This window comes from Papaver somniferum, chromosome 2, assembly GCF_003573695.1.
Source record: "Papaver somniferum cultivar HN1 chromosome 2, ASM357369v1, whole genome shotgun sequence".
NCBI classification, from domain to species: domain Eukaryota; kingdom Viridiplantae; phylum Streptophyta; class Magnoliopsida; order Ranunculales; family Papaveraceae; genus Papaver; species Papaver somniferum.
In genome coordinates, this window is record NC_039359.1 from 172,433,021 (window position 1) to 172,457,074 (window position 24,054).

General features: G+C 38.7%; 1 protein-coding gene across 1 annotated transcript; it reads right to left on the reverse strand.

Moving 5' to 3' along the window:
* Nucleotides 1-19,289: 19,289 nt before the first annotated feature.
* LOC113354257 (probable pectinesterase 53) lies at nucleotides 19,290-21,174 on the reverse strand. Its single transcript, XM_026597653.1, has 4 exons — nucleotides 20,710-21,174; nucleotides 20,431-20,620; nucleotides 19,705-20,147; nucleotides 19,290-19,548 (listed from the first exon to the last, which is right to left on the reverse strand). The coding sequence occupies exons 1-4, from the start codon at nucleotides 21,021-21,023 to the stop codon at nucleotides 19,398-19,400; spliced, it is 1,098 nt and encodes a 365-aa protein (XP_026453438.1). The 5' UTR covers nucleotides 21,024-21,174; the 3' UTR covers nucleotides 19,290-19,397.
* Nucleotides 21,175-24,054: the final 2,880 nt, after the last annotated feature.

Below are 24,054 nucleotides of genomic sequence, written 5' to 3' on the forward strand. Positions count from 1 at the left end.
AAAACTAACTAATCGACAAGGTGATGTTTGAACGATTTTCAGAAATTTGGAACAAAATGAAATAATAATAATTCTAACAGTAAACGAAATGAGAGCGGGTTATTAGGATTTTTCAGTTTCCACCAATTAATTATGCATATTCTACTAGTCATTAAAAATATATTCCATGAATTTTAAAATATTGTTTCTCCGCTGTAATTTTATTCGCTTCATAGGTAGTGATTCTAAAGCATTACTTATCAATCCTAAAGCATATCACGTCAAAGAACTTAACCAAAGCACGATATCAATTGAAAAGCATAAATAATCAAGAAAATCACATGAACAATAAAATACCAAGCCATATGAAGAAAAACTACTAGTCATTCAAATCATTATTGAGCATATAAATGTAGAGTTTACATAATTAAATTGGTTTCTACCTAAACCCTAACATGACTCTAGATAGACATGGCTTTCTCAAAAGCCATAGACATATTAAAATCAAACTCTAGCTAATGAAAAATGAAGAACCGAAAAAAAACTTCAAAACCCTTCTCTGCTTACGGCCCTATGGCCGGGCGGGCCCTCTTCTCAAATAGTCGACATCCCTTCTTATAACCTTCCCTTTCTTTTATTTCATTAATCAAAGAATCAAAATAAATTATTCTATGAAAATATCTTGCATGCAAGTTGATGTCGTCATCAATATCTTTCCCCAAATAGTATTGCCACCTCGTTCTTCCAATGAAATAATAATCTCTCCTTATTTCCAAAATCTCCCAAATGAAGAAAGAGTTACTTTATTTCCAAAATAATCTTACTTGTAAATATTCCTCAATTAATTCTTCACATGGAAAATAAATTATCTTTCCAGGTGGAATATATTTGTAATAACGTAAGAAAGATAAAATACTCCCATTTTCAGTTTGCATGTGCCAACCCCACTTTGATTTCAATTCATTTGCTGCGTTTGTGCGTCGCCTATAAAACAATTTTATGATGCTGATATATATGGAGATACCAGGCCAGCTACATTTTGTCATTTTTTTCATTGTGGTTGCTGATATATGGAAATACCAGGCCAACCTCATTTCATCATTGTGGTTGATGATATATGGAAATACCAGGCCAACCCCATTTCATAATTGTGGTTGCTGATACATGGAAATATCAGGCCAACCCGGCTTCTGATACATGGAAATATCAGGCCAACCCGGCTTCTGATACATGGAAATACCAGGCCAGCATAATAAGTGTTGCTGATATATAGAAATACCAGGCCAGCATAATTGATCATTGTGGTTGTTGATAAATGGAAATACCAGGCCAACCACATTTCATCATTGTGGTTGCTGATATATGGAAGTACCAGGCCAACCACATTTTTTCCATTTTCGTCGCAAACACCATTAAGTCTCACATTTTGATGTTTATTCGCTGGATGATCGAATTCACTTGTACTTTCTACAAAAGCACTAAAATAGTATTAGTAACTAAAATATTGTATCATAGCTAATATAAATATGGATATAAAATGTAGCATATACATGCTTATCAACACCCCCACACTTATATTTTGCTAGTCCTCGAGCAAAACAGAGATATTATGCAATTGAATTTTTTTTTTTAGTTCTAAGAAAAGTGAAAACCTGCAAAAATATGGATAATTACCCACTCCCCCACACTTAAACATTACATTGTCCTCAATGCAATTGATTCATCCAACGTATAAATTAAGATGGGAAATACAAAAATAAACAATAAAAATAAGAGATGGAGTAGAGGGAACAAATCTGATGGGTTGACTCCCATGAAGCGAAATGTATTTATTTCCCAACTTTCCAATAGCATGTAGTCTCAAACAATGTGAGGTTGGTACCCCAAAGTAGACATCCAATCATATATATAGAGTCTAAAAAGTTGAGGATCATCCCAACTAATCCGGTCAGCTGAAAATATGCACCTCCAAATACTATAAACCTCCAGAAAGATGTTTAAATCCATTCCCACTAGAAAATTGTAAGTGCAAATTACATCACTCCCATAAGCAACAGGTTCAGATTGTTTGACAATTTCTATTCGCAAAGCACTCTCTAAATCAGGTTCTAAATCAGTTGAAATGATTTCCGCAGCTAATATTGGTTCAAATTCATCCGCGGAACAATATCTTAATGGAGCAATAATATCACAACTCATAGAACCATTATTATTTAAAACGGTTTCATTATCAATATCATCAAGACAAAAAAATTCAGAACTTAATGATTTAAGGGTCAAGGTCGGATCTTTCTCGTCTAATAGAACTAGTCGAGACTCTGACAAAATTAGAGGTTCTAGTTTGGGTTTCCATTTATTAGTGTCTAGCAGTGGTGTGTAGTCTAATAAGGCATTGACTTCACATATAACACTGTCATCACAAAAATCATACCCAAAATGAGCTAAGCAGACCTCTGGTGGATCTCCCAAGTGGCTCTTGAAAAAGCTTTGCGAGTGCATCTTTTCGATGGTAGCACTTCAAACTAAGGTACCTGGAAAATTCCAAGAAAACTGTGTAAAAAGAACCAAAAGAAAACTAAAAGAAAAATAAAAAACAATTATGTACATATAAAAAAACCTATGTACAAGATATCAATCTGAGAGTATTATGCAACCACTCCCCGGCAGCGGCGCTAAAAACTTGGTGGGTTGGGAAACCTACAATAAAATACTGAAAGTGCACAGTGTCTAACTAGCAGAACAATGGCAAGTACAGGTCGTTCCCACGAGGAGTGTGAAATACTACTACTAATTAATATCAAAACTAACCAATCGACAAGATGATGTTTGAACGATTTTCATAAATTTGGAACAAAATGAAATAATAATAATTCTAACAGTACACAAAATGAGAGCGGGTTATTAGGATTTTCGGTTTCCACCAATTAATTATGCAAATCTACTAGTCATTAAAAATATATTCCATAAATTTTCAAATATTATTTCTCTGCTGTAATTTTCTTCGCTTCATGGGTAGTGATTCTAAAGCATTACCTATCAATCCTAAAGCATATCACGTCAAAGAACTTAACCAAAGCACGCCATATCAATTTAAAAGCATAAATAATCAAGAAAATCACATGACCAATAAAATACCAAACCATATGAAGAAAAACTACTAGTCATTCAAATCATTATTGAGCATATAAATGTAGAGTTTACACAATTAAATTGGTTTCTACCTAAACCCTAACATGACTCTAGCTAGACATGGCTTTCTCAAAAGCCATAAACATATTAAAATCAAACTCTAGCTAATGAAAAATGAAGAATCGAAAACAAAACTTCAAAACCCTTCACTGCTTACGGCCCTGTGGCCGGGCCCTCATCTCAAATAGTCGACATCCCTTCTTATAACCTTCCCTTTCTTTTATTTCATTAATCAAAGAATCAAAATAAATTATTCTATGAAAATATCTTGCATGCAAGTTGATGTCGTCATCAATATCTTTCCCCAAATAGTATTGCCACCTCGTTCTTCCAATGAAATAATAATCTCTCCTTATTTCCAAAATCTCCCAAATGAATAAAGAGTTACTTTATTTCCAAAATAATCTCACGTGTAAATGTTCCTCAATTAATTCTTTACATGCAAATAAATTATCTTTCCAGGTGGAATATATTTGTAATAACGTAAGAAAGATAAAATACTCCCATTTTCAGTTTGCATGTGTCAACCCCACTTTGATTTCAATTCATTTGCTGCGTTTGTGCCTCGCCTATGAAATAATTTTATGATGCTGATATATATGGAGATACCAGGCCAGCTACATTTTGTCATTTTTTTCATTGTGGTTGCTGATATATGGAAATACCAGGCCAACCTCATTTCATCATTGTGGTTGATGATATATGGAAATAGCAGGCCAACCCCATTTCATAATTGTGGTTGCTGATACATGGAAATACCAGGCCAGCATAATAAGTGCTGCTGATATATAGAAATACCAGGCCAGCATAATTGATCATTGTGGTTGATGATACATGGAAATACCAGGCCAACCACATTTCATCATTGTGGTTGCTGATATATGGAAGTACCAGGCCAACCACATTTTCCCATTTTCGTAGCAAACACCATTAAGTCTCACATTTTGTTGTTTATTCGCTGGATGATCGAATTCACTTGTACTTTCTACAAAAGCACTAAAATAGTATTAGTAACTAAAATATTGTATCATAGATAATATAAATATGGATATAAAATGTAGCATATACATGCTTATCACATGATCGAGCGTGCAGCTTCGCATGAACACCATTTCTCCAACACTCATATCCTCTTTATCAGAAGACAAAGACATGCTCGGAGCAGGAGCAAAGGTATTGATATGAGTTATGGACGCGTGCACCGGAGCCCATGGACGAAAATTGACCGTGTGTGAGTTGTCAAGGAATCCAACCATGTTCCAACCAATTTTTGGGCGCCTATTCGACCAGCGAAGTATTCTAGAACCACCCCAAGATTCGGGAAGTACGGCCAACGGTTTTGGAGAATACCTTTCGAAGTGCTCCCACAACCACGCTTGGAGAAAGGAGGCATGAATATACGAATCCACTTTCATGTAGCCATTTGAAGCGCACATGTCCGCGACCAGATGATCCAAGTGTGTATACATAGAACCAAGAAACAAGCCACCAATAGGGAGAACGACACCTTTTTCCAATTTTATGGAAAACTTGATAAGTTCCTGTCTTATCTCCTTCTTACCAGAGCCGTCAACGAAAATATCTCTGGATAACCAAAGAGCCAAGAACGCTGCGACATGAAGTGTATTATTTTTCTGATTTGGCTCCAACCAATCAGGAAACCATTGAGACACCCACCAGCCATAGAAGCACATCGTCTCATTTTCTTTCCGAATGAATCCTTTTGGTTTCGCAACCAGAGTGGCGCGCATTTCTTCTTCATCTGCAGACAACTTGACATCGAGGTTTCCTATTACGGGAAGGTTCAGCAAGACGACCATGATAGTCATTTCACCCCACCTGCATATGGCCGTGTGAGTGTCTAGACACCATATGTAAATAAAAGCAACCAAGCCTGGAATATGTTTCCTAATTTGAAGCACTGCGGAAGCCGCGACAGCATCAATAATCTGCGCCTTGGTCAAACTGGCTTTTACACATTCCTGGATCATCATGAATCGCATCCATTTCTCAAAGGGATGCAACGGACTCACATAGATTTTAAAGTCAATGGGAGAAGAAGAATACTCTTTCCTCTGAAGACAAAACCTTATTACACCTCCAGACCGAACTGACCGGGCCTCTCCTTCACTTTCCGGACCAGTCAGAAGAATCGACACATAATTGGGATGATTTTTCCTAATTGTGGCGGATGTTGTAAATAACTCATCATCTATGTTTGGCTTGGAATTGCCAACATATTTCGGTACGGAAGAACTTTTCTCAAATGAAATCCTAATGAAATTCTCTCACGCTACTTTCACCTTCGAAATAACTACAATGGAACAATACGAAGAGAAATTATTACGGAAAGTGCATGGAAATTATTTTATCAGACATAGGAGATCCATCCTGGACGCAAACCAATTTGTTACAAAGTCATAATGCGCATGAGGAAATAAATGGGGACTGACAGACCCTGCATCACCACCTCATGCCAAGGTCGTACCCTGCAGCAGGAAATTTTCGCCCGGACGAGGAGGCGCGCCCTACCATGGGAACAATACACACGGCCACACCAAGAAAAGGGAGGAAACCTTAGGAGCTAGGTTTTCACGGGAAGGGAATGACAGTTACTAGCTCATGCATGCCTACTTCGCACAGCAATTAAGGAGGCCAACATTACTACGATATTCACGCCTAAATGTTACTACAAGTTCATGCAAAGCATATTTACGGCTAGGATTCATACCAACACAAAAGAACAATATTTTTACAAGTTCATGAAAAGGTACGCCTACAGCTAGGTTTTGCACTAACACAAGAAAACAAGTTAAAGAGGAAGTGCTGGAAGACATACCTGTGATTCACTCGTCCGATTTACTGTTACCACACGGACAGAATAAAAAAAATTATAAAGGTGTGAAATAAAAGGAGAGGCCGCCCTCCTTTTATAGGCGTGGTATTTGGGAGTTTGAATAAGGAAAGGACTTCCTATTTGAGTCAAGTAAGGAAAAGAGGCAACTGGGCCCGCGAAGACAAATCACCATGCCAAGCCGTCCGCGCATGCTTTGCCTCACCAAACCGTGCCATTGCCTTGGCCCCACCATGCCAAGACGTTCGCACCTTGCCTTGGTCCCACCACGCCAAGCCGTCCAGATGTTTTCCCTCACCAAACCGCGCCTTTCCTTGGCCCCACCATGCCAAGCCGTCCGCTCCATTACTTTGGCCCCACCATGCCAAGCCGTCCGCGCCATGACTTGCCGCGCCAACACCAAAAACTTGCCAAGCGAGCGTCATGATGTTCCCTAACCCAGGCAAGGTGATACACATCCAGACTAAGCCGACGATCTTCATCTCACCACTTCACGGTCTACACCACAAATAGAATCTACGCAAGGCCGCCAAACATGAGGATCATGAAATCTCCTTACCTCTCTAAAAAGGTTAGTCGGACTTTCCTGACCATGTTTTCATGACCTGTCATTTCGATTTTTGTCCTCGCCTATCAGCATCTTATGCTTACCTCGCAACAATGCTCCTGTTCTGAGCTAAGCAGGGGACTTAATGTTGATGGTGGTTTTTAGCTTAGGGTCAAAATCGTAAAACTGTACATCTGACATGACGTCACTATGACCATTAGCACATTTATTGATCAATCAGCATGCCTATGTAAGAATTACCGGGGTACCCTTTTTTTTACATAGGTCATGTTCCACGGCAGAACCCTTAACACTAACTGACATCATCTATGCCAAACCCTAATTCTCATGCTACCGTGCCAAGGCATGCCAACTATGCCAGACGCACCACTGTGCCAATGGAAGACCATGCCAGCCACGTCACCTCGCCAAGGCATGCCAACCATGCCAGCCACACCACTGTACCAATGGCATACCATGCCGGCCACATCTACGCGCCAAGGCATGCTAACCATGCCCGCCGCACCTCCGCGCCAAGGCATGCCAACCATGCCAGCCGCACCTCCGCGCCAAGGCATGCCAACCATGCCAGCCGCACCACCGCGCCAATGGCATGCCATGCCAGCCGCACCTCCGCGCCAAGGCATGCCAACCATGCCAGCCGCACCACATGTGCCAATGGCATGCCAACCACCTTGCTGCGCCATACCATGCCGGCCTTCCCTATGCGGCTACCAATACGAAGGCGTGCGATGATCAACGACCCTTTCCATCTTAGATGCAAATCTTAGCCGTCCAAAGTCGCCAAACAACGCATGGTAACCTTTGGCTGAAACCCTAGTTTTGGTCATGCCAAACCGCGCCAAGGCATGCCATGTCACATGTGCCAATGGCATGCCAACCACCTTGCCGCGCCATACCATGCCGGCCTTCCCTATGCGGCTACCAAAACGAAGGCGCGCGATGATCAACCGCCACCATTCCATCTTAGATGCAAATCTTAGCCGTCCAAGGTCGCCAAACAACGCATGGTAACTTTTGGCCCAACGCCAAAACCCTAGTTTGGCCGCGCCTAAACCACGCCAAGGCATGCCGACCATGCCACATGTGCCAATGGCATGCCGCGCCATCCACCTTGCCGCGCCTAAGCCATGCCATGCCGGCCTTCCGTTCGCGGATACCAAAATGAAGGCATGCGATGATCAACGACCACCCTTCCATCTTAGTTTCAAATCTTAGCCGTCTAAGGTCGCCAAACAACGCATGGCAACCTCTGGCTCAACGCCAAAACTCTAGTTTGGACGCGCCTAAACCACGCCAAAGCATGCCGACCATTCCACATGTGCCAATAGCATGTCGCGCCATCCACCTTGCCGCGCCTAAGCCATGCCATCCCTGCCTTCCCTTCACGGCTGCCAAAACGAAGGCGTGCGACAATTAACGGCCACCCTTCCATCTTAAATGCAAATCTCAGCCGTCCAAGGTCACCAACTAACATATAGTAACCTTTGGCCCAACGCCAAAACCCTAGTTTTGGTCACGCCCAAACCGCGCCAAGGCATGCCGGCCATGCCACATGTGCCAATGGCATGCCAGACACCTTGCTGCTCCATACCATGCCGGCCTTCCCTAGGCGGTTACCAAAACAAAGACTTGCGACGATCAACGACCATCTTTCCATCTAAGATGCAAATCTTAGCCGTCCAAGGTCGCCAACCAACGCATGGTAACCTTTGTCCCAAAACCCTAGTTTTGGTCACGCCCAAACCGTGCCAAGGCATGCCGGCCATGCCACATGTGCCAATGGCATGCCAGCCACCTTGTCGTGTCATACCATGCCGACCTTCCCTATGCGGTTACCAAAACAAAGGCTGGCGACGATTAACGACCATCCTTCCATCTAAGATCATCATTCTGATCTCAACACTTTCTTTGCTTCCCTCCCTAAGACCAACCCTTCTCATTCATTTTGTGACCGGAGCAAGACTGGAACGGACATTTCTTGGTTTAGGCCAGAATTGATCTCTCGAATCTAAAGTACTCATATGAACTATATTTGTTTAGGGTTTAAATTTGATTCTCACCAGGATACCCATTTTTCTCCAGGATCAATTTTTACCCGAGAACACAGACTTATAAGTTGATATCGAAAAGATTGTGGTGTACTTAGTACCCTCGTCATTTCACCATCTTAATTATGAATTCCGCTTAATGATTGATCCCAAAGACATTACTAAGACAGATATGGTTTCTCCACAAGCTATAATTCGGTTTTGTTTGCAAGGAGGACATTACTCAACTTCCTCTATAGACTTTGGAATTCCTAGGATACCCTTGCCAGACTTCTTAGGATGGATGAGGCATATGTTAGGTTATAAGCATGTCTAGACCATTATAGATAGATCATAAGTTGAAAAACGAGGGTACCAAAATACACCACAATCTTTTTATTATCCACCTATAAGTCCTTTACCGAATGTGATCGTCTATGGAAAGAGTCGAGAAAATACAACAAATTCGGTTCACACTTCGTGTGATCGTCTATGGATACGAGATCGAAACAATACAACAACAAGATCTCTTGTGTGATTGACTATGGATACAAGATCGAGATGATACGACAACAAAGTGTGCACTTGATTATAGGTTCGGTAATAACCGAAACTCTATAAGATCAATATCAAGTGTTACAGAATTAACGTGCAAGTGCAATTTACTTTAATTATAATAAAACAATTATAATGAAGAATAGTAAAGTAACTGGCCCAACAAGATTTTGTTAACGAGGAAACCACAAATGCAGAAAAACCCTGGGACCTAGTTCAGTTTTGAATAATATCTGAATTAAGCCGTTATACAAAATCTAATACCAACTTCGCATAGTTGAGACCAAGCAGACTACCCCTACCTACTTAGTTCCCTCAGTATCCCTGCGCCTTCGACTTCTAGAGTCATGCACGTGAATAACAAGTCCTTTGGATCGTATTCAATCTGTTTGGTAACCGCTCTAATCAATCTTGCTAAAGATATTTGATGAGTTGTTGATAAAGGCTCTTGTATTTACTCTAATAAACTCCTTTGTCTGGTTAGATCAATCTAAATATTGACTACCGAAATAATCAAGTTCTAGATTCGCAATCAATCAATATAGATCTCAAAGAGAAATTATAAAGCGATGCCGATCTCATGCAACTAATCAATCAAGTCTATCAAAGATAAACCAATTTTGGTTTATCCCAGCCGATCAAGGTTTGTGCATTAAATCCACAAGATACAAAAACTAATAAGAATTCTTCTTCTTCTTTAAATTTTTTATTGCCTTTAAATACCTGCACAACAACACTTGAATCCTCTTGTAATCAATCACGCAGAGAATGAAGTCTAGTAACAATGGATTATCAAAAAATGTCTTTAGATTCGAAGATGGTTCTAAAGATCCCATCGATACTTATTAGTTTGAGTGAGCCTTATATCAGAAGAGAAGGTTCTAAAGAATAAACAAACTAGGTGCAATCAAAGTTACAACAACCGTTAGTCAATCAAATCAATAATCAAAAACTAATAACACTGCAATTATCTAGTTTCCCGCCAATGGTACTCGTAGAGCTTCTTGATCCCACATAAGTCTTTAAACGAGCGGTCATAAGAAATTTCTCCTAATTAGGGTACTTTCCTCTCCGAATAGACAGCTCCACCGAAAACTATAAGAAATGAAGTTTGCCTGGCTCTTAGGATGGTTTGCAAGAAATGTAAACTCAAGTATTTATAGACCAAGGTTGTTTGGACAACAAGGGAATTCCAAAACCGAAAATATTCTCAAGATATGCAATAAAGTACATAAATTCTGTTTTTCTATTTCCAATTAATGTTAACCAATATTTCCGAATGAGGGTATGAATTGGTTCTTTGAAACTCCTTGTTGGTTGGGTATCACCTGGATCTAAGTTTTGAGCATTGTAGTTATCAAAAGTGACATCAAATTCTCCCATCGCCAAATAATTTCTTAGAAGATTCAGATCTAGACCATCTAAAACATTCAATATGTTGTTACTAAGAAAATTTTCTTTATTAAGATTTTAAAGAGAGGTGTAATCCAAGATATTAGTTAGATCTACAATATTCTCATGTGAAGATATTGGATCTAAAACATTAGAATTGCTTGGATCTGCTGCCTCTATTTTATCATCTTTCTTTGTCTATGACCAATTTCTTCCTTATCTCTCCCCCTAATAAAATTGATTTGAATCGTACCTTGTTGGTTGCATTCGACTGATATATCTAGCTCAGTTCGAGACGCTGAGTTAACTCCGTGATTCACCAATTGGATTTGTTCATTAGTACAAGTCATCATTGGTGCAGAATTTTGTGCACAAATCAGATGTAATCCCTTATTAATGAGATTATCTCTTAATTGCTAATTTGTCGTTATTTGCTGAGTGCATGGACATGATCATTAGTAACAATATATGCATGTTTCTCTTCTTGATCAGTAATCATCTGATACCCCTTGTTGTTGCTATTTTTCACTCCTCTGGTGTCAAGATTGTTCCATGAAGGTGGATCCAGAATGTAATTTGAAGAGAGATACCATTTTTGTTATTGCAAGAGGATATTAGCGATAGTTTCACAGTCTTACTCTTGATGATCTATAGTTTACAGTACCCGTGAAGATTGAAAGGATGTTTTTCATAGAAGATTCCAATCCACACTTCTTCCCCAATCGCATTTTTCATCCAAACCCCCTTCTCAAAGGATCTCTATCATTTATTAGAACTTTAACCTTTTGGACTTTGCCTTTAGGTACAATGCAGCCTGAAGGATCAAGCTCTTTTACTTCTCCCATGGATGCAATGCTTTTGACAATAGGAGGGTTAGAGAACTCTGGTTGCATGTTATATAATCTTAACCAGAGAATTTGTGTCGTTAGATCCACCTTGGTTCTTGGTATCATAGGATTCCATGGCTCTAAAACTAACAAGTCTTCTTCAAGAAACCAAGGTCTGAGTTTAAAAACCATGTCGTATTCCTCGTTAGTGTAAAATTTTATCATGTGGCAATCATCCTCTTAGTTTTTGATGTAGATGTCTTTGCTCTTGATCCAAAAAATTTTAAGCTCCTTATCTAGCTCAACAACTGAGTAATCCTTACATGAATAGGCTTTTCCTTGGATTGACTCTTCAGTGGAAATCAGCCGATAAAAGGTGAAAATCAAAAGGTAAAGAGGGAGGAAATACAACGTAGATGATAACACAGTCAAACAAATCCATTTTAATTGTCACAGGCAATCATCCAAGCGCTTCGAACCAGGACCTATAATATAACAGAAAAGGAAGAAATTAGAGAAGCAAAAGCATATCTAGATTATAACAAAAGAAAACTATGATTATTGCATGCACGATAAGAAGGAGAAGATCAGAATTAAGAAATCGAAGAGAAGAAGGAAGAAAAAAAGCCGAGTTAACTCCGAGTTAAAGCCCTGATGAGAAGAGTTAACTCCGAGATTATTGCATCGTTCGTTCCAATGGCTGGGGCAATCATATCATGAGATCTGTTGCATATAATTTTTGAGCGTATATCTTTTTCTTTTTTTATTCGCTATTTCAATGATGTTTCTTTGGCAGCTAGAATTTCGGACCACCAGTCTGAAAGTTGCAAAAGCATGTTATGTTTGACATCGATTTTTCTCAAACGATCTACATTATGCGCTTCCACTATTTTCATATAAGAGGCAAGTGTGATCACTTCATGTGCCATATTTGCATCTTTGGTCATTCCATTCGTATGCCTAAATACTGGTCGAACAATTGCAAGCACAAAGACTATGACTATTTGTTAATCGCAAGACCATGAAATCCTCAACAATATAAACATCTACGAAACAAGCACAGAGAACCCATTAACTAATTGTTAGTTAATTGAAGACTAATTAATTATTTCCTAAAGTTAGCCGTGATATTTTAGGAAAGGGGTTTCCTAAACCAGTTATAATTCTTGGTGGCCAAGTTTGTAACCTATATAAATAGGTAATTAGGCCTTGTAGAATTGTATTGTGTAGAAAATGATTTAGAGATCGGTGAGAGATTTCTTGTATAGATTTTAGGGCTAAAGCTAGGGTTTCGTTGTGAGAGAATATTGGTGAGGAACAAGAGACAAGGTTATCGTCTCGGGTAATTGTTGCGGTGTAACCAAGGGTTTGCTGGGATTCACGCGATGTTGTAATCCTTTTTCTTCATAGTGGATTTGAGTTGGTGCGGCTCAAAGTGGACGTAGACAATATATACAAGTTGTATGTATTGGTCGAACCACTATAAATCTTGTGTCTTGTGAGTTGATTTATCTTTATCGTATTATTATAGTTGCTTGTGCTTGGTTTACTTATTATTCATCATAATATCTCAAGATACGTTATTCCGAGGTTGTCAGTGATTCCCTAAGAAAATCCTGACAACTGGTATCAGAGCTCGGGTTAGAGATTTAGGGTTTGTCGTAGTACGATTGGAGTGGGAGTTATGGGTGATAATAACGAAAGTACGGTATCTAGGGTTAAAGTTTTTAATGGGAAGAACTTTGCGTTTTGGAAGTCTCAGATGGAAAACTACCTATATGAGAAAGACATTGCTGATCCATTGGGTAGAGTTACGAAAAAAGGAGCACGCAAAGACGATGAATGGAAAACTCTTGATCGCAAGTGTGTAGCCGTGATCCGTAGATGTCTAACAGAGGAAGTCTACAATAACGTACAAGAGGAAACTAGTACGAAGGATCTTATAGATAAACTTGAAAAGTTGTATCAAAAGTCATCAGCCTCGGGGAAGAATATGTTGTGTGAACAACTATTTAATATTAAGATGCAAGAAGGCGAAGCGATTTCAGCATATATTGGGAAGCTTAAATCAATTATTTCTCAACTTTCAAAGAGTTGTTGTCGTCATTACCAAAGAGTTGGGAGACTGCAAGGACAACCATTAGCAATTCCGCAGGGAGCGAAAAGTTGAAACTTGATGATGTGCAGCAAAGATTAATTGGTGAAGAGGAGAGAAGAATAGAACAAGGTTACGGTTCTAGTACTTCAAGATCGGCATTAAGTATGCAAGAAGAAGATAGAGGCAGGAGTTCAAATAGGAGCAAAAACAACAAATCTAGATGGAAGTCTAGAGGAAAATCTAGAGGGAGATCTCAATCCCGTCCTAGAGGTGTTGTTGAATGTTGGGCGTGTAAGAAAGTAGGACACTTCAAACGCGATTGTCCGGAAAACAAAGGTGCTAATAATGGTGGAAACAAAGGTAATCAAGAAGAGTTCAACGTAGTTGCAGCTGCGGAACCGGTGAAGGTCCTTGTTGATAACAAGAAGGTGATTACGGAAGGTTTTCTACTATTCTCTAGGGACAAGCAAGATGAGTATTGGATTATAGACTCGGGAGATTCTTTCCATGCAACGGTGATAAGAGTATTATGATCTCTTATAAAGAAGGATACTATGGCCAAGTATTCTTAGGTGACGGTGAAGCATGCGACATCATTGGTTTGGATGATGTGATCTTGAAAGTCAACTGTTCGACATGGAAATTGAAGGATGTACGACACGTTCCAAATTTGAAGAAGAACTTGGTGTCTGTGGGCCAAGTTTGTGATGATGACTGTGAAGTTGTGCTTCCGAAACACAATTGGAAAGTGAAGAAAGGGTCTATGGTATTAGCTCTTGGAGTTAGAGTCGGTACTCTATACCGGACTTCAGATGGAACTACTTTAGCAGTGTCTAGTAGTGGTGAAGACACTAATTTATGGCATAGAAGATTAGTGCACATGAGTGAGAAGAACATGAAGATTCTATGTTCGGGACGATATCTACCTAAGGTGAAGTCTGTTGATATGAGTTTTTGTGAAGACTGTGTTCTTGGAAAACAAAAACGGGTTAGTTTCAGCAGAAGCGGCAGAGCCTTGAGAAGTGCGAAACTTGATTTGGTTCACATGGATGTACGGGGACCAATTGATGTTGCATCTCACAGCGGGTTCCAATATTATGTCACCTTTATTGATGATCACTCAATGAAGGTGTGGCTTTACTTCATGAAGAATAAGTTCGAGGTGTATGAAGTGTTTAAGAAGTGGAAAGCTTTGGTTGAAATAGAAACTGGTCTGAAATTGAAGTGTCTAAGGTCAGACAACGGTGGTGAGTATGACAAAACATAATTCTTACAGTTATGTTCTACAAATGGAATTCGTTTGGAGATGACAGTTCCAAGGACGCCATGGGAGAATGGAGTAGCAGAACATATGAATTGGACGTTGAATGCACGTGCTAGGTGAATGAGGTTGCAGTCTGGTTTGCCCGAGACCTTATGGGCACATGCAACAGAGACGGCTGCTTATCTAATCAATAGGACACCTAGTAGTCCATTAGATATGAAGATACCAGAGGAGGTTTGTACCGGAAAAAAGGTAAATCTTTCATATTTGAAAGTTTTTGGTTGTGTTGGTTATGTTCATCTTAGTCCCGGTGAGAGGTCTAAGATAGGTGATCAAGCAAAGAAGTGTATATTTCTTGGTTACGGAAATGACACTTTTGGGTATAAACTTTGGGACTATAAGGGTCACAAAGTTATTAGAAGTAGAGACGTCACTTTTAATGAGAATGAGTTGTACAAGGACAAGAATAAAACACAAGTTGAAGATGTCGGATCAAGCAACGTCGATAAGGAGTTGTATATCGATATTGATGATGTTTATGGAAAAAGGTGTGGTACAAGAAGAGCACGATGTTGCTAATGGCGGAGAAGTACAAGAAGGGACTTCTGCTGCAGTGGGAGTTACTCCTATAGTTCCACAAGAAGTACGAAGATCATCAAGAACTCCAAAACCAAACCCAAGGTATGCTCTGAATTATCTATTACTTACGAATGGAGGTGAAACTGAAGATATTAAAGAAGCACTAGCGACTGATGATTCAGGCAAAAGGAAACTTTCTATGGAAGATGAGATGAATTCACTTGAGGATAATGGCACTTGGGTGTTAGTAAAATTACCAAGCAGTAAGAAGGCGTTGCATAACAAGTGGGTTTATCGGATGAAGTCTGAAGCAAATGGAGATATTCGCTACAAGGCGAGGTTGGTTGTCAAAGGTTTCTAGCAAAAACCCGGTGTTGATTACAACGAGATATTTTCTCCAGTTGTGAAGATGACTACTATTCGAGTAGTGTTAAGTCTAGTGGCTTCTGAAGATCTCTACCTTGAACAGTTGGATGTAAAGACAACTTTTCTTCATGGTGACCTAGATGAAGAAATTTACATGAAGCAGACAAAAGGATTCATAGTAAAAGGCAAGGAAGAGATGGTGTGCAAGCTAAAGAAGAGTTTGTATGGTTTAAAATAAGCCCTGAGACAGTGGTACAAGAAGTTTGATAACTTCATGCATAAAAGTGGTTACTACCGGTGTAATGCAGATCATTGTTGTTACTTCAAAAGGTGCGGTTCTGACTACATCATACTATTACTGTATGTAGATGATATGTTGGTTGCCGGAACATCTCTACAAGAAGTTGAGAATTTGAAGAAACAATTAGCAAGTGAGTTTGCTATGAAAGATCTTGGTGAAGCAAAGCATATTCTTGGTATGAGGATCATAAGAGACAGAGCTAAGGGTGTACTTATGATTAGTCAGGCTGAATATATTGAACGAGTGTTAAAAAGGTTCAATATGGAGAATGCTAAACCAGTTAGTTCTTCACTTGGAAGTCAAATTCGTCTTTCAAGTATGTAGTGTGCGAAGACAAATGAAGAAAAGGAGTACATGGCTAACGTACCATATTCTTCGGCTATTGGGAGTCTAATGTATGCTATGGTGTGCACGAGACCGGATATTGCACATGCAGTGAGAGTAGTGAGTAGATATGCAAGCAACCCAGGAAAACAACATTGGGAAGCTGTGAAGTGGATTCTCAGGTATTTGAGAGGTAACACAAACGTACCATTTTGTTATGGAAAAGGTGGTTCTATCTTGAGGGGTTATGTGGATGCAGACTTCGCAGGTTATGTAGATAAAAGGAGAAGTACGACCGGTTATGTTTATACTATGGGGTCAACTGCAGTGAGTTGTAACTCACGGTTACATAAGTTGGTAAAATTGTCTACTACGGAAGCGGAGTACGTAGCAGTAACAGAAGCGAGAAAGGAGATGATTTGGTTACGAGGTTTGTTAGATGAGTTTGGAAAGGAACAATGAGATAGTGTTCTGTTTAGCGACAGTCAAACCGCTATACATTTAGCCAAGAACTCAGCCTATCATGCTAGGACGAAGCATATAGATATTCGTTATCATTTCATTCTGGATCTCTTAGAAGAAGGAGAATTGAAGCTTGAGAAGATTCTTGGTGTGAAGAATCCAGCGGATATGTTTACCAAGGGAGTTACATCAGACAAGCTAAAGCTCTGCAAGGATTTAGTTGGTCTCTCAGAATGAGGATCTGGGAGGGGAGCCGCACTGACATGAAGATGTTTTAGCACCGTCAAATCCAAAGTTGAAGAAAAGAAGAATTGAAAACAACCAATGAGTCTTCAAAGTGGAAATTGTTAGTTAATTGAAGACTAATTAATTATTTCCTAAAGTTAGCCGTGATATTTTAGGAAAGGGGTTTCCTAAACCGGTTATAATTCTTGGTGGCCAAGTTTGTAACCTATATAAATAGGTAATTAGGCCTTGTAGAATTGTATTGTGTAGAAAACGATTTAGAGATCTGTGAGAGATTTCTTGTATAGTTTTTAGGGCTAAAGCTAGGGTTTCGTTGTGAGAGCATATTGGTGAGGAACAAGAGACAAGGTTTTCGTCTCGGGTAATTGTTGCGGTGTAACCAAGGGTTTGCTGGGATTCACACGATGTTGTAATCGTTTTTCTTCATAGTGGATTTGAGTTGGTGCGGCTCAAAGTGGACGTAGACAATATATACAAGTTGTATGTATTGGTCGAACCACTATAAATCTTGTGTCGCGTGAGTTGATTTATCTTTCTCGTATTATTATAGTTGCTTGTGCTTGGTTTACATATTATTCATCATAATATCTCAAGATTTGTTATTCCGTGGTTGTCAGTGATTACCGGTGAAGGTCCTTGTTGATAACAAGAAGGTGATTACGGAAGGTTTTCTACTACTCTCTGAGGACAAGCAAGATGAGTCTTGGATTTTCACGAGAAATGGAATAACGGATTTTGAGATACTATGATGAATAATAAGTAAACCAAGCACAAGCAACTATGAAAATACGAGAAAGATAAATCAACTCACAAGACACAAGATTTATAGTGGTTCGACCAATACATACAACATGTACATATTGTCTATGTCCACTTTGAGCCGCACCAACTCAAATCCACTATGAAGAAAAACGATTACAACGTCGTGTGAATCCCAGCAAACCCTTGGTTACACCGCAACAATTACCCAAGACGATAACCTTGTCTCCTGTTCCTCACCAATATGCTATCACAACGAAACCCTAGCTCTAGCCCTAAAAGCTATACAAGAAATCTCTCACCGATCTCTTAATCGTTTTCTACACGATACAATTCTACAAGGCCTAATTACCTATTTATATAGGTTACAAACTTGACCACCAAGAGTCCTACCCGATTTAGGAAACCCCTTCCTTAAATAACCACGACTAACTTTAGGAAATAATAATTAGTCTTCAATAACTAAAAGTTTTGTATTGGTTTATGACAATCATGATCAAGGCTTTCTTAAACTACTTTATAAAACCGCCACTGTCGTCTTTTCAGAAGAAATGGAGACGTTTACGGCTACACATTTTGAGAACAGAAATGGAAGGTATGGACCTGAAAGTTGTGATTCCTGATGCTAGTGATATAGCTAGTCTTTATTACGATGATGATTCTTAATTCATTTTGATCACGGATCATAACATCTATCTACCTTGTCGGATGAATGATAGTTGCACGCTTTCCGTACATACCATTGTTGTAAGTGTTCCAACAAGTTCCATATTAGAAAAAAAAAAATAAAAAAAAATTGTAATTTCAGTTCTTGTTTTTTTTTAATTATTAAGGCCCGAACTCTTTAATTCTAAGATACAGCTTGAGCTTCTCCACATTTTCGTTTCTCTTTACTATCAGTAGTTGCAATATGGTAGACCTATTCACTGCCACCAAGTATGGAGATCAGGTTCATACATGTAAAAAGTGTATGAACTTGTTTTTGTTTCTCGATCAGGGCAATTTTTCTTAGTAATCTCTTACTGGCATGGGTAAAATATTTTTGTTGTCTTCAGATATGCGGTCTTTTTCATGATTTATCCTTAAGCACTCTAATTTATAATTGGGATGCCGTAGTTACGAAAAGGTAGCTTAGCTCTCTCTTGCTCGTCTATTTTTTCATCGTTTTGATGAAATGTAGCTTTTAATAAAATTTGCCCCTTTGCTCTCTCAAAAAAAAAAAAGAAGGATATGCAGTCACACTCGTGTTCAATGCTTTATTGACGTATGCCAAGAACAATGGTTTTTGCACAAAGAGTTGTACTTGATCACTGTGAAAGAAAACTCGCGCTATTCTCCTAGTTCACATTCTCTAGCTGCTTAGCTCAAATTGAAGTGTTTGCACCGGCATCCTGTTTTTATTTTGCGGGGAGAAAGGAAATCCCCAATAATCTCTTTGAAGAGGGTGACTTATTAATTCAGATTGTGCTAGACCAAAATCAAACAAGTTCATTTTGCTCGCTATTCATCATTTTCAAACTTCTCTCAGCCAAATTTAAAATCTAGCTAACTTTTAATCCCTGAATGATTACATGTTTATTGTGAAATAGATTTTTGCTTCTCACTCAGAGACCAGGAATCCATTGATGACCATCAATAAAACTAATAGAAAGGAATGGTTCAGCTTCTTGCTCGGTGAGCTCCCTTGACCATGCCACTCTACTTCCATAATCTGCTCCCGGCCCATAACATTTGTATTGCCCAAAAAACACAGTCCTACAAAAGACAGCAAAAATCATTACATGTATGTATAGTCAATAAAATCGCAAGAAGGATGAGGCTTTCTTGCGCATCAGAAAAATGAAACGAGGATACACATAGAATAGAAAAGATCATCCCAACAAGAATCAGACGGAAGAGGATGATACATACATTTCTCTTCGCTTATCTCCCCAGTTGCTCCATCCTTCAGGAGTTATTATCTTATCCATGTAAGTTTTGGCAAATACCACCCTAGAAAAAATTCCCCATGCCCTTCCTAAGTATAGGGCACCTGACCCAGTTACTCGACAATTGACGAATGAGAACCCGGTATCGTCTAACATGTTATCCCTTTTTTGAGCAGTTAAGGCACCATAGCTACTAGATACAGTGCGTAAGTAGCATCTGTCATAGAGTGACCGCCCATTTCCAAATATAAAATCTACAGAGCCTTCGATATAACAGTACTTGAAGTAGTGCCTTCCTGTGTGATCATACAAGGTGTCTTGAGCCCCAATAAACTTGCACGAAATGAACGCAGCATTGTCGGCTGATATTCGAATTGCCACTGCTTGCTTTCCTAATGCTCCTGAAGGTGGTAACGGTGCTACATTCTGCATCCAAACATTCAAAGTGCTCAACTAATTTATTTGAATAATTACCTTTCGCGCAATCTAGTATATTCAGATGCCATTTTATTTGAGTAATACCGATACACAATCCTAAATGCAGGGTTAAGTAACGGTAAGTACATATAAGTTTCAATTACCAGCTCAGTCCTAAATGCCAATAATGGAACTCTGGTCAACTTTTAATTAATAAACTATCTCCGAAAATATTTAACTATGCATCACAAGCATAGAGATGAGATGATTTAGTAGCTAATACTGTACTGACCCTGAATGTGATGTTCTTGGCAATGAAATAAGGTGCATTGACAGCAAATGTTGCGGAACCATAAGTACCCAGCGGGAGACCATCAGAACCATTTGTATCCGCCGTATCATCCCATTGGATGATTGTTTCATCTGCATTCTCACCTTCTATGCTAACAAAAGCTTTGGTTATAGGAACTACAACTTTCTCCCTACATTTTGTTTACCATGTTTTGAATCAAAATTCACTAAAGTAAGTTACAATAAAATCCTCTAAACTATAAGAATAAGTTAGTATTACCTGTACACCCCTTTGTGAAGACGAATAATCACTCGACAGAGATTAAAAAAAGGAAGTGAATCAATTGCATTTTGAACCGAGTCGAAGTTACCCCTTGTTGCATTCTTATCTACTGTAATTGTTAAACAGGGTTCTATCTGATTATCTAGTTTGTCGTACTGAATATGTTTCATGAAATTAGAACCAATTTGATTTATCCACCTCATGTAATTTTCTTCAACCAATGCAGACGTATTAGACCCGTTTTGGTTGGAAAAGGCCGACGCATTTTCAAACACTGAGAAGATAAGCAAAATAAACAGCATTATCTTCATCAAAAATTTGACAGAATATTTCTAAATTATAATGTAGATTGATTTGATGAGGATAAAAAAGATGAGAAATGATAGGTTGATTAGATGTTTTTGAAATTGAAACAAAAGATGCCGTTTTAGTATTAGTAATAGAGAAAGAGGATACTCAAATCACAACGTTACGGAAATGTGAGGTTCAGAGACAAAGATAAGATCAACAAGACAGGGAAAAGAAGAACAGTGAGAATTTGGCTCCATCTATATGTATATATTCTATAGTCACCATTACACTTACTGGCAAACTGTATTTTTCTGCTTGAATAGGTGTAGTTTTTTGAATTTTTGTAGTAACTTCATGTAGTACTTTTCATGCATATGTAACTGTTTTCACATGGGCCACCTCTACTTCACGTGTTCTCCACCACCCTTATCTCTCTCTGTACGCAGGTCAGGATTAGGGACTATTAGAAATGATCGAGAGACCCTAACTACTGATTTTTTTTTTATGCATTAGTACAGTGGTTAATGGTCCCTAAATACTACTAGCAATTATACGTTCAGTGATCAAACCCTATGACCGAGTCTTATGGAGCTTTCCAAGCTCTTCCCCGCTGAAAAAAACGTGGCCTAAACCCCTTCTTCGCTCCCCCTTCCCTGGTCGGTGGGAATCCTAGCGAGAAGAGTTTCGAGACGGGTAATTGTTAGCCATTCTCAAAAAGGTGAAAACGGATAATGATTGTCGGTTGTATTCCTAAAACCCTTGTAATTGAGTGGGGCCAAGAAAGATTTTAGTATAAAAATCAAACTACTTATACCCGTTTGGGTTAATTATTCTTATGACCCTAGAAAATATTGGTCTTACTCTCTTGGACCTAGGGTCATAGAAATAATTATGCAAATTATTCTCATGACCCTGAAACAATTGTTATTATGGGAAGACCAAAATAACCTTTTAGTTGTGGATATTTGTCTGCACATATTCTAGTTGTGCATATTTCCTGCACAAATTCCAGTTCTGCAGATTTTCTAGACAACTTCGTATTAATGTGTTCGCTCATTTTTAAAAAACGGTTTTCTAAACTCATTTTCTTGATTTGACTGATTGCGCATATTTTTTTTGCACAAAAATTATGGAATCGAAAGAGAGTTTTTTTTAGTTCTTATAATAATGTACGTGTTATAGTGTAAACAATTATGGAAGGTTAATTAACATTATGGATAATATCTGCACATTAGAAAAACACTGTGGATAATAGTTGCACATTAAAAAAAACTTGTGGATAATATCTGCACACTAAAAAATAAGAGAAATTTTCTTAAAATCTTCTAATGAATAAAAAAATCTAGAAAAACAAATATTTGATATTTGTATTTACGCTCGTTGTGTAGGTCTTTCAAAATTCTTTTTATATAAAATTTGTCAAATTTCTACATATATATGATTTGCGAGATATGTTATATTTAAGTTAGTTTGACAATTATGCCCTTAAAGAATATAGTTTATGTCAAATTTTATTATATTTTTACACATAAGGTTATTCTTGTCATAAAAATATTTTATTTAATGACATCATCAAACACCTTATTCATATGATCCTCTTTTTTTTAGGGTTCATTTCAATAAAGTCGGCTATTTTTTTTTAAATGGATTTTAAACCCTAGGCCATGAAAGCAAGAAAGAGTGAGGGGAGGGCCAAACACTTGATTCACACTATCCATTTTTGGTGAAATTTAGTGGGACTAACAGAGAATTAAGTGGGGTTTCTTTAATCGGTGGACCCAACAAATTAAAAAACAGACAACCATTATTTGTTTTTTTCTCTTAAAACCGAGAACAACCACAAGGGTTAGGCTCTTCCCAGGCCGATGTGTAAAGGCATTTGGGGAGGAGCTGGGAAGCTCCATAAGACTCAGTCTACCCATACCTCCTCCAAAGGACGGAGCATGACCACTTTTTTTTTTTTTTTTGAAGAGGGTGACAGATTCATTAACTCAAAAAGTTGTTACATGTCTTGGGTATTTAGTCCCAATTTTATCAGCATATATAATGTTTAAAAGGAAAGGTGTATATATGTTTTGCCAAAAACAATTTAATGCCGATGTTGGTTGTCTTGCTTAGTGCTTTACTGCTTGGTTCACCAGTCTGTCTGCTGCCTGCTTTGCTTCACAGTATGAATGGTGTAGCCTCGTCTGTGGGATTTGCTGCATGAGTTCTTTTATTTCCTTAAGCATTGTTTGTAGGTACCAAGGTTGGTTATCTCCTGATTGTTTAGCTATTGGATTACCATTTGTGAATCCATTTCAAGCCATACCTTTCGCCTTTGTTGTTGAATTGTTATCCTTAGTGCTAAGAGTAGTCCCCATGTCTCCGTCGCTGTTGATGTTGTGCTTCCTAACTGTGCTACCATTGCAACTAGAAGTGTTTGATTGCAGTCTCTGCCTATGATTCCTGCTCCAGCTGGTCATAGGTTTCCTTTTGCTGCTCCATCTGTATTTATCTTGACCCAATTTCCCGATGGTGCCTCCCATCCAACCATTATATTTTTTGTTGTAGTTGCTCGATATGTTTGGTATGGTGATGGGGGAAGGTCTGGTAGAATTGGCATTAAGTGTTGTTGTGCCCATATGTATTCTGAAAACATTACATGTATTGTTTGAGTTATTTGAGTCGGTGATTGATTACTTATACGTTCCTTTCCAACCAAAGGTGCCACAAGGTAAAGCAAAAGAGCGCTTTAATCTTGTTTGCTAGCTGAGGTTTTTGTGCTTCCTGTATGGTTGTAGGTTATTGATGCCTGTCGATTCTTTGGTTTACTGGATTGTTTTGGTTAACTGTTAGTGTAATTTGTTGCCAAACGGTTTGATCCGGTAGAGAGCAGAACAAAAGATGTCGTGATGTCTCTTCCGCGGTGTGACAAAGAGACAAAGGTTTGTGGTTGTGATATCTACACCAAATTTAGTGATTAGCAACTCCTATTCGCAACACCTTTCTAGCTGTTGCGAATTTTCAGTTGCAAAAAATTCACAACAGAATTCAGTTTTACGCGTGTGA

What these genes read in the sequence shown, in the direction of transcription:
- LOC113354257 (XM_026597653.1), bottom strand. Translation starts at nt 21,023, where the DNA reads ATGAAGATAATGCTGTTTATTTTGCTTATCTTCTCAGTGTTTGAAAAT. An exon ending in CCAAGAACATCACATTCAGG is followed by an intron (nt 20,148 to 20,430) that starts GTCAGTACAGTA and finishes GTTTGGATGCAG; the next exon opens with AATGTAGCACCGTTACCACC. An exon ending in GGAGATAAGCGAAGAGAAAT is followed by an intron (nt 19,549 to 19,704) that starts GTATGTATCATC and finishes TGTCTTTTGTAG; the next exon opens with GACTGTGTTTTTTGGGCAAT.